Source organism: Rattus norvegicus, chromosome 17, assembly GCF_021556685.1.
Source record: "Rattus norvegicus strain SHRSP/BbbUtx chromosome 17, alternate assembly SHRSP_T2T, whole genome shotgun sequence".
NCBI lineage: Eukaryota > Metazoa > Chordata > Mammalia > Rodentia > Muridae > Rattus > Rattus norvegicus.
In genome coordinates this window covers 82,096,322-82,108,525 of record NC_141550.1, presented here as the reverse complement: position 1 = coordinate 82,108,525, position 12,204 = coordinate 82,096,322, and the positions used below count along the sequence as shown (strand labels likewise).

The following is a 12,204-nucleotide window of genomic DNA, read 5'->3' as shown; positions in this document are numbered from 1 at the left end:
GAGCGTAATTAACAGTTAAAGTTAATGTCTCCTGGTCTCGTTATATTTTAACGTGGCTTACATCTCACAGATGGCTTACTTCTCTGTTGGGCAGCACTGAGAAAGACCAAGCTTACAGCTGGTGATTCCTACAGAGATTCAGAAACCATGGGGTGTTTCATCTCACTTGACATGAGCACAAAGTTCTTAGAGAAAATCCAAAGTTGGTCATACGAACTCTCACATTTTATGGTTCCTTTTTCTTTAGTTATAAACCTTTGGAAACTAAGCTTTGTGTGGGCTTGTCAAGATGAATATGACAACGTTTTGGTATTTATCAGCATTTTATCTTCATTCAAACATCTCCAAAGTAGCCTTCAATTCCCCACCTCCACATATTTAAATAAACTTAGGTCGGAACAAAATGACCAGCTAAATCATTTCCTTTTAAGCTATGTGCAGTTCAAGCCTCTCATTTATCCATATGGAGCAGCGAGTCTTGGGGAAAGCAATGTTTTTTTGGTGGCCCACCGTTAAGGCAGATTCAGACCTGAATGTCACCTGACTTCCTAATACCTTGTGGAGAAACCTCTCCTTCCAAGGCATACAGTCTCTGCAATGGTTCTCACTGTCCAGCTCTTTGCAGTCATTCTATCAACTCTGCACTGCAAGCCAGGCAGTGATCTGAGTCACTGTTGCCTTCTGTGGTGTTGAGACTTTCGAATTGTGCAACAGTAATACAGGATCATCTTGGGGAGACATCAGGATAAAGAGAGGTCTGCAGTTACACACATCATAGACTGTGTCCCATGTGGATCTAAAAGGCAGAGGGAAACATTCAGAATCCTTCACGACCTTCTATTCCTCTCCCTTAGTGAACTGCATGGGATGACATACAAGGAATATATACAGCATGGCTATCCCTAACACTTCAGGGGACTCAGAGGGACAGAAGGCAGTGGTAGCATTAAAGTAAGTCCTATGTTACTGGAAGCAGGATTCTAAAACTAAAGGAGGATTTCAGAAATTTTTGGATCACCACAGTGAACATCCTCCCACAGGCTGCCCTAAGGCAGAGCCGTCAGAATCTCTGGAGACAAATATAAACCAAGAGCCATGGAGGAGTTGTTCCCTGCTTCAGAAGCACCTGTCAAGTGCTTTAATTGTGCTCTGTCATGACTGTCGTGAGGAGAAAAGTCCTTCAAGTGTCTTTCTTCTGTGTTTGGAATGCACTTTCATGCCTATTTCAACGGTCCTGCAAAGTTTGCAATGTCCAAGTAGGGAGGACACCTGGTGCTGGACCTATCATCCGTTAGTATGTCTGATAAATAGGGGCGTGGATTAAAATGGGCTTAGGACTAACTGAACAGAGAATTGGCATGGTGTGTCCAAGTCTAGTTAAGAAGTCAGAAATTTAGACAGACAGATGGGTGGACAGATGGACAGAGAGATAGATGATAGATACAAAGATAATTGATAGATCATTCATACATACATACATACATACATACATACATACATAGATGATAGATAATAGATGATAGATGGCTAATAGATACATAATACATGCATACATACATACATACATACATACATACATACATACATGGATAACAGATGTGGCTAGGACCCAATATTAGCTTCCAGTGAAGAAAATGTCCAGTCATTCCTGCCAGACCAGTTCACGGTTACCAACTAGTCATGATTCCATCTCCTCCTGGAGGGAAAGTTATAAGATTGTGATCTAGAGTTCTTGTGTCATTTCAATGAACATATTTAAAATGAAGACCATGCAGACCAGTTTCGAGGAAACAATGCTAGACGTACCGTTGACAATACCGTTAAAGCCAGACATAGTATATGTGGTAGATAATATTCAGATCTGAGAATATTTTTTTATTTTTATTTTCTCTAATCAAAGGTTTCAGCAGCCTGGATGGGTCTCTCTACTTTATGTAGAGTCTGTAACCTCCTTGCATAGATTCCCAGCTCTTGTGCAAGGGAAGTTCTTTTTCTGCCCATATAGGAAGGCAGTGTTCATAGGTTCTGAATCTTACTGGGGAGGCATCTTTTATTCTGATTCTTTTCAACAGTGGGGAATGGCTAGGCTCCTATTGTCTCTGGGTACTAACTCCAGCTCTACCCACGAAAATTGGACTTAGGCTGGAAGGCAGTCCAAACACGTGTGTGTTAACCCCACATCACTCACAGCACAGTACAACATTAACTTGAACAGTAATCAATATCTCCTATTAATGATCCATATTAGGAAGTAGAACATCATTGCAATGAGAATTCATTTGCTATAGTAAACTGAGTGTACTTAGAAAAGGTGAGCAAAGGAAAATCGTGTGTGTGTGTGTGTGTGTGTGTGTGTGTGTGTGTGTGTGTGTGTACCCATGTATGTGAACACAAGAGAAATACACCAATACTAGGTCCTTGTCTTCCCTCGTTTTTGTTGTTCATTGCTCGTTCATTAGGCTAGTTGTCCCAAGAGCTTCAGGGAGTCCCATTTCCACCTCCCGTCACTGGTAACCACGCAGGAATTACAGATGCTCAGACTACAATCTAACTCACACTTAGATTCCAATGGGGGTTCTAATCCAGGCCTTCTTGATTGCACAGCAAGTAATTTATCCAATGTAGCATCTTCTCAGACAGTGCAAAAAAGTGAGGAGGGAGAAATGAGATATTTGACAGAATAATCATTAACCTGGGGATTAATAACAAGAGTAACTAACGTTATTCTAAGTTAATCAGATAGTTTCTGGGCAGATAACTTTACAGACCTAGAGTGTGTGTGTGTGTGTGTGTGTGTGTGTGTGTGTGTGTGTACCCATGTATGTGAACACAAGAGAAATACACCAATACTAGGTCCTTGTCTTCCCTCGTTTTTGTTGTTCATTGCTCGTTCATTAGGCTAGTTGTCCCAAGAGCTTCAGGGAGTCCCATTTCCACCTCCCGTCACTGGTAACCACGCAGGAATTACAGATGCTCAGACTACAATCTAACTCACACTTAGATTCCAATGGGGGTTCTAATCCAGGCCTTCTTGATTGCACAGCAAGTAATTTATCCAATGTAGCATCTTCTCAGACAGTGCAAAAAAGTGAGGAGGGAGAAATGAGATATTTGACAGAATAATCATTAACCTGGGGATTAATAACAAGAGTAACTAACGTTATTCTAAGTTAATCAGATAGTTTCTGGGCAGATAACTTTACAGACCTAGAGTGTGTGTGTGTGTGTGTGTGTGTGTGTGTGTGTGTGTGCGCGCGTGCGCGCGCGCGCGCGCGCACGCGTGCACATGTGCATGTGTGTTGAAAAAAACATTTTAATTTTGGCAGATTCTTCTTTTTCAGATTTTATTTGTATTTATGTGGAGAGATGAGTGTGAACATTTGTGTGCAGGTGCAGGGAGTCAAACTCCAGTCCTGTGCAAGAGCACTTTCTAGTGCTCCTGACCACTGAACCATCTATCCAGCCACTCCTAGCAGAATCTTTGTTACTGGTTACTACCAAGCAAGCATTCATGAGATCCCTCCTTTATTTTATTCCTGCCTTTATTTATTCCTGTTCATTCGGGCTGATACACATGGCTTCACTCCCATTCTGACAATTTTTACATCAAGTAATTCCATTACAATGCATGATAGGGACTCACAAGATGGCTTAGTGGATAAGGGCACATGCTTCCAGTCCTGACAACCTGAGTTCTTCTCATGGTGCAAGGAAAGAACTGACACTTGCAAGTTGTTTTCTAAACTATACATACTGAGACATACATGCATGCTTACATACGCACACACACACACACACACACACACACAAACACATGAGAGACAGACAGACAGACAGACAGACAGACAGACAGACAGACAGGGAGAAGGAGAGAGGAAAAAGGAGAGAGGATAAAAACAAATAGAGGATGGCTAGCTTCAAGGTCTCAGCTGTTATTAATTACTCCATCACAAGGTCTACAGATGAAGAGACACAGTACTGACATTAACTCTTACATGTCTAATATTTCATGGCTGCTCACAAATCTACCTTTTAGTGAGATGAGCTGAGCTTCATGAAGAGATGTGTAGATACTCTTGACACTCACAGGCGTCTCCTGATTTGTTGTTTCCATAACAGGTCACTCCAACACAAAGTCCATCCTATTGGCTTCCCATTTACCTCAATTTTAGTCTAGGGTTCTATGGCTACAGGTAACCCACTCAACAAGTGTCTGTTATTAGATTCTCACTCAACCTGCGATACATGGGTGTGCACTTGCTTTAGAGAGGTCAAGATCAATTGCTGTGGCCTCCTCATTTCCCCTGGAATCCCATTATCTAATGAGAATCCTTTCAGAATGATCAGCTGTGGGAAATCTGAAGGTCCTGCTATATCTTGCCAGACAGTTTCAAGTTAATACTCATTCGCTTCACTTTCTTTACAGATTAAGACATCGGTTATTTGGGCCACTCCAAATGTCTCCTTCTCAATTCCACTGTGGGTCATAATACTAGCGATCCTTCTTGGCTTGCTGGTTCTGGCCATCTTAACTTTAGCTTTATGGAAGGTAAGCTAACTCCCTTTACTTTTTTTGGGGGGCGGGGCTTCAGAGGCCATTGGGAGTTATTAAATATAATGATAAAATTTTAACTTGCTAATTTTGATAAATCCTCAAGGATAGGAGAATAGTGTGCCTATTTTGCATTGGACCTTGTGAGGTTGATAGTGTAGAGGATGTTCATAAACTATTTCCACATTGAAGGGTTTTTGGTTTTATTTGTTTGGTTGTTTGGTTGCGTGGTTGGTTGGATCAGGCTGTTGATTTCTATCTGAGTGTTAAGACTTGAACCCAGGGCTATGAACAGGCTAGGCAAACCTTTATCTCCTGAGTAGTATTCACAAAGCCATTATCTTGAAATTTTGTTTATAAAGAAATATATTGAATAATTTTCTTGGGACATGTGATCTCCTTCTCAATGTGCTTGGAGTAATGGTACCGCTATTGAGACTTCTACTTTTCTGTTAACCAGCAAGTTGTGTGTTTTATTGGCACGTTCCTATTATCAGCCCTTTGAATTTCTCTTTAAAAGTAGTAGACCCATGAAGCTAATATAGGTCAGTTCTAATTTTCCCATGGCAAATATTAGGCCAAATAGGCTATGCATAATGTGTGTGGACTTTGTCTTCAAGCTTGCCAGCTAGTCTGTCTCTAACAGGAAACCTTAGCAAATTGTTAGATGTGTCCTACTGGCACTTGTTTGAAAAGTCTCTAAGAGCATCAGATTTATAGCCCAGTGACTTGTCCACCTGCCAAGTTAGACAGAGCCTTCCACTCAAAATGAAAAACAGTGTCACAACGACTAGAAAAAGAATGATCCCCATCGCAGCTTGGTCAACCACTATTGTGTAGATCTCCAAGAACATGGCATTCATAAATGTTGAAACAATAGCATCTGTATGCTTTACAAGACTGTAAACTTAGAAAACTTTGTTTGAATTAAAGAATAGCTTTTCTAATCATTATCAGCTGCCTGAGCTGTCCTGAGCCCATATCGCCTCTGGCTCATGTGTAGAGATAACTTTAGCTGTCTGCTATTTATGGTAACTGGATACAATTCTATGTTCTAGTCTTATAAAAGAACTCATGTTGTGTTTCCCACATGAGAAACAATAAATAACAACTTAAGGTCCAGGAAAATATGCATCCTCTAGGGTTAAACGTTAATTTGAAATACAATAGAAAGAAGATTCTGGAATCATCTTAATCAGAGTACTGGTAAACCCGTAGAAAGTCACAAGCTTGTCCCTTCCTGCCTGGTGCTATCATTGATATAAAGGACAAATTGGATTTTCCTCTAAAAACTGTGTGCGTGCGTGCATGTGCGTGCGTGTGTGTCCCACCAAGAACAGAAGGACAGACAACAATGTCACTTCTTCCTAAGTGTCCTAAGGACACCATAGGAAACAACAGTTGTCATGTCAGTAAGTGCCATGAGGAAAGCATGCAGACAAGTAGAGAGGGATTCTTAGAACACTAACTATAATATAGGAAAACATCCAAGGTCTGCAAGTGTCACTCTACCAGTGTGTAGCAGGAGAAAGACACAGCAGCTCTGCCTTCTGCCAACCTTGTCTGAGCAATGAACTCTCTCCACAGATAACTAACACTGATTTCCCCTCTTAATTTGGAGAACTAGACAGATAGCACTCACATCTCCCAAGGTTTCCTTAAAAACATGTACAGGGTGGAAATGCTCTAAATAAGGTATTTTGCAATTTCCCCCAGATGACTTGATTTTTAGCTTGTTTTTCTCTCTACTAGTGTGGATTCTTTGATAGAGCAAGACCTCCTCAGGATGAAATGACAGACAGGGAACAACTGACCAGTGACAAGACCCCGGAGGCTTGACTTGGAACCATGAACACCTAAAATTCAAGCACTGGTCCTGTTCAAAGAAAGAAAGAAAGAACACAAGGGTTGAATGATCATAGCCTTCCACACCTGCCAATGACCCAGGGAATGGAAGAGTCCCTAATCTGTGTCACGCATTGGCAGGGACTACAGAGAACCCCACCGGAAAAGAAACACAGCCACCAATACTGTAGGAACAATCCACAGCCATGAAGATTTCCTTTGCTCTCACCCTTTCACATCTGGCCAATATTCTGGAACAGCTGTAGGAACTCAAACAACTGTCCAGATCAGCCCAATGTGACTCACAAAAACACAGTTCCTACAGAGACGAGATGGACCAAGATCGAACACTACTGTAATCCGATGGCGTCTCGGACACCCCCCTATGGAAGAGAACCCTTTCTAAGGATGTGATGGCTCAGGGAGAAAAGCAGATACAACGTTGGGACTGTGAAAGTGCTTGCAGAACTACAAAGATGATTTCACTAAGGAAGGACCAAAAATGTATTTATTTATGTTTCGTTTCTCTAGGTAGAAAATTGGGCCATCTAGAGGATTTGGAGAGGACGATTTGGTTAGCTAGATTTCATCAGCACTCAACTTACTCCCTCTTAAGATAACTGTTCTGTGCAGATAGCGTGTTTAATTGGGCTTCTTCAGGTGTTAGATGATGTTACACATGGTTTGGCATTAGGGCTCTTTTGTGCTTAATTTCCTGCTGCCTGGAGTGACTTTCCTTCATGTTCTCCGGGAACTCATGTCTGCATAATTCAACTTTACAAAATCTTATATTTATAGTTCATTTTATATGTGTGAAAAATCTATTTCCACTGACTTCTTTAAAGCATTCATTTCAAGGTACTCACTACCCTGATGCTGTTGAAAACTACTAGCACAATTTGTAGAGTCCATATAAAAAAACAATTTAACTATATGGGTGAATATTATCTTGATAGCTATTGTAAACACCAACATTTACCTTGAAATTTACACACTTGTTTTCATTGTAATACCTCACATTCATGTAAAAGAGAAAAGTGTGTTGAGCATAAATAAGATAGAAATATATAAAGTCATACAAGTATGAGCCAGGCAGACACACACTCTTAAGGACCTAACAATGTTTATTACAGCTTTATTAGCCACTCTTTATGGTTAATCTGTCCTAGCAAGTAATCTTGGAGAATAATCTTTTATATTTAAGCTATTTTACCATCATCTTTACTTAAACGTTGCTTAAAGCGCTTGTAAATAATTCATAGTAATTCGTAATGTTATCATTTTGAAGTACTATTGAACAGCCAAATTCATAAGATTACCTGCACACTTTTATATCCTTTTTATAATAATGAAAAATGCTACGGAGAAATGCTGAACAAAATGTTATGTGCAATATTTTATAGAACTATGTATCTGAGGCATGTTTACACTGGCATTAGTTTCTTTTTTTTTAATTAATATCCTGAATACTAAGTCTGATATAACAAGCTGACCAAACGTTTACAAAGCAGTTGGGAAAATCTGTGTCTCAGTTTCACCAATGACACTCTATTTGAAAGACGATCCAAACTCACAGACAGTAAATCTGATGTGGTGCCTTAACCTGGAAAGGAGCCATTTGGCTTCAGTTGCCTGGAAAGCAAATGAAATGCAGAGTCGAACATCACTGCTGTTCACCTTGCCCTGCTTGTCAGTTAACCTGTCCTGATAGCTGCTTTATGTCTATCAGGAAATCAAATATGGTTCCCCGTCGATATGGCTAGTGCCTAGGGAACACTACACTGGCCTCAGAGAGTCACACACCAGCCTCTGGGGTTGTCTTTACTGTTAGTCTTTTCTGTAAGACATTTCATAAGCAGAACGCTATCTATATGCTATCATTTGAGGGATGACAAACAGCTCACTCTACACTTTTAACGCTTGTGATTTCTGAGGTGAGACCAATACAAACTCTTCAGAAGTTTAGAATGCATCTCTGATCTTAAAAGAACTCAGAGAACTCTTAGGGCAAAGCACAGGAACTGTGGGAGACAGCCATGTGGGAAAAACTAAAGATGTCAGGGACCAACACAGAAGGTATGGGGATATCAAATCCAACTATGGCTTCCCATGGTCTCAACTGTGGAAGCGCAGGGGGCCGCCATACACATGCACACAGAAAACCAAGGTCAGGTGACCTCTCCTGGGACATGTTCCTCACAGAGAACACTGAGAATACAGCAGTGCTCATGGCGTCGCTGACTCTTGTGACCCATTCTGTATTGGTATTCACGGGGATTCTATCTATATTTCTCTTCAACAAGTTCTATCCTAATTCTCACAGCTGTTTTTATAAGACACAGGGAAATGAGCAGATTTTATAATCTTGGAGATTTTTATACACTAAAGCGTTCTAGTTGTCACTGAAATCCAAATCTTAGAATTCTTGTCTTATTTAAATACTTGTATAGAGACAGCGTAGATTTTCATATACCTATTTACATTGTCACCAATAAAATTAAAAATTAAAGATGGAAAATCATGTTTATAGCTCATTTAATGTACAGCATGAAGCTTTCCCATTCATAGCAGGCTAACAGTATAACAGTCCCATCTTTCTACCTTGATTCCTTTATTAGAAGAATATTTGACACTGGAAGAAGTTACCTTTGTGAAGTAAAACTTCTCTATATTTGGCTTGTGGTGATGGTTGTTCAACTCTGAATAACTGTGTCCTTTACATGGGTACATTTATAGTTAGGGGTGGTGTTTGAAAAGGGGTTCAAATGTTTGCATGATCCCTAATAGTTCCATAATCATGCAACCGATTGGTCTGATGTGTTTTAATGTGTACCTCTGTGACTCTCTTCCCTCGCATCATCAGCTAACTTCAAGGTTCTTCTGTCCACCTGCCCTCCATTTGACTCACTTCCCACCTGTGCTTGTGACTGCCTCTCAACTTGATTGTCACTCAATGAAAACAGTCACCACGTCTTTTCAGCCGTGTGCTTCCTACACTTAGTCACAATGCCTTGTATATAGCAGACGCTCAAAACACTGAGGAGTAAATGGATATGTATTTGCATATTAATTATTCATAACGAGCACATGCTTTTGTGGACCACCTTAAATACTAAATACCAGAGCACACATAAATGTGGGGCCCCACTTCTATTCCTAATACAGTGTTATTAGAAGTTGAATATTCTGATCTAAAAATCTGAAATTCAGGTTCCAAATTTTGAATGTCAGCATGATTCCATAAGCCAAAAGTTCCATGTATGGGTTGTCTGCCCCAATTAAAACACAGGCACTGGGACTGGAAGTATGGCTCCCTGGTTAAGAGCACTGTGCTGGTTAGTCTGTGTCAACTTGACACAAGCTAGAGATATTGGAAAGGAGGGAACCTCAATTGAGAAAATGCCTCCATAAGATCCAGCTGTAAGACATTTCCTAGTTAGTGATTGATGGGAGAGAGCCCAACTCATACTGGGCTGGCGGTCCTGGGTTCTATATGAAATCAGTCTAAGCAAGCCAGGAGAAGCAAACCAGTGAACAGCACCCCTCCATGGCCTCTGTATCAGCTCCTACTTCCGGGATCCTGCCCTGTTGAGTTCCTGCCCTTACTTCTTAGATGCGGAACAGTGATATAGAAATGTAAGTTGAATAAGCCCTTTCCTCTTCAACTTGATTTTAGGTCACAGCTTTCATCACAGCGATAGAAACCACAACTAAAACAAGGAGCTACTGCTTTTACAGAGGACTGAAGTCCAGTTCCCGGCACTCATATCAGAGGGCCTTGTAACCACCTGTGATTCTGGTTTCAAGACAGAACTCTCTTCTGACTTCCTAGAGTACACACACACACACACACACACACACACACACACACACACACACACAAAACTAAAACAAATACATAAATAAACACATGAGCAATATTTTGAGAAATATCTCCAGGTTATATGTGCAAGGTGTATGTGCAACAGAAATTCATTTTGTGTCTAGACATGGAATTAATCCCAATTAGCTCACTACAAACATGAAATGTCCTCGATAGATTCATGCACTTGAACACATGGGGGTCCAGTTGGATACATTGCCTGGGGAGAAAACCTTCTGTAGAGCCTTCCTGGAGGAAATGGTCACGGACATAGGAGAATAGGCATTGATATTTTATAACCAGGCCCCACTTCCTATCTACTCTCTTTCCTTGTTCTTTGCAATATGGAGATTCTCAGTCACACACTCAGATGCCATGAATACCAACATGAATTACCCCCCCCCACCCTAATGGACAGAGCCATCACTAACCATGAACCAAAACAAATGTTTCCTCCTTCGAGAAGCTTCTTGTCAGGTACTTGGTCACCACATGTAGAAAGCAACTAAAACTCTCAACACACATCTTCAATAAGGATAACAACTCACCCTATAACAGGTACCCAATGTTCTACTCAGTCAGAGAATGTCACTCACTACTGTCTCCTTCTTGTTGGAAACAGCTGTTTCAGATATTCAGAATAACATTAAATCCAACACATTTGTCAGAGTTTCTTCCCTTTTCTTCACTAAATGAATTTTGTAACCCTGGAGATTGCTCACTCAAAGGAAATGAAATTATTTCTAGCTCTCCATAAACAACATGTTGCAAATTATGAAAATTAGATGAACTTATAACGACCTAAACATACTACTTCCTTCACAATTTGGTCATCAATATTAAACAGTTCCATGATAAAAATCAAATCTAATTGATTTTAACTTGTAGTTCATTTTTTAAATTAAATAAATTTAATGGATACATTTAGTTTCGAGTTCTAATCCTTAATCATACACTCAACACACACTGATTTTTTTCTTTTTTGCTAATGCCCCATAAGATGTTTAAAGTCTCACTACTTTTCTCAGTGGTGAATTCCATGAATCACAATGATGAGAAGAACCTACATCCATCTGTTTACTTCCCCTGAAGCTGGGAGCAAGCCATGGAATGAACCCTCTGCTTTAAATCATTTGTCACTCACAGTTTCAAACCATATCTAATGGCATACGACCTAGCCAAGGAATTCAAACAAAACCATTGCAAGGATTCAAAATTCGTGGTGTTGGAGGTATGACAGAACCCACACCCCAACAGAAACCTATGTACGTGGGGCTGGACTTGTTTGACCCATAAAGATAATTATCCCCTGGGCTAGCACCATTGGAGAAAACCTGTGTATCCTACTAGTGAGGAATAAGGAAGATTCCTACTGGCCTTTGCTTGTGGAAATTGCTTTATAGCTACAAGTAGGAGATGGGGATTGGTCTGCTAAGCAATCTTTTGATATTTGGAATACCTCCAACCATTCTGTTTGTGGGTAACCCAACTGTACCAATACTCTCTAAACACTGACCTGACTTCTGGGTTGCTACATTGGATAAAATGAATTAAGGAGCAATCCTGGCAGAGTCTTCTGATGAAGTAAAAGTTTTTTGTGGATGCCCCACTTATGCTGTAAAATTTGTACCATTCCCCACAAAAGAACTCCATAGAACGATCCTTCTGGTGTCCTCAGGAAGGGCTAAGACTTGAAAACCTTTATCTTATAGCCACAAATGCAAATATTGTACCTCCAGGGTATCTAGTGGGGTTTCTCCCCTCCAATACAAAAGATTTTTCTTCCACATAAAGAAAATCCAGATGGAAATTTAGCCTTATACAAGACCATAAAAGGTCTCAGATTTTACATCCATTGGTGCCATGATACAACACAGTAGGAATGGTAGTGGCATCTAATTATTATAAAATGCTGATTTCTTGCACATGAGAATTTTAAAGCATC

General features: G+C 40.3%; 1 protein-coding gene across 1 annotated transcript in view; it reads left to right on the top strand.

Annotated features, from left to right (window-relative positions):
* The window catches only part of Itga8 (integrin subunit alpha 8), a 196,450-nt gene extending 187,535 nt beyond the window's left edge, over positions 1–8,915 (top strand). Inside the window, 2 exon segments of the mRNA NM_001173972.1 lie at positions 4,427–4,549; positions 6,305–8,915. Of these exon segments, the coding sequence (NP_001167443.1) occupies positions 4,427–4,549; positions 6,305–6,391 (210 nt within the window). The 3' untranslated portion in view covers positions 6,392–8,915.
* The last annotated feature ends 3,289 nt before the right edge of the window (positions 8,916–12,204 follow it).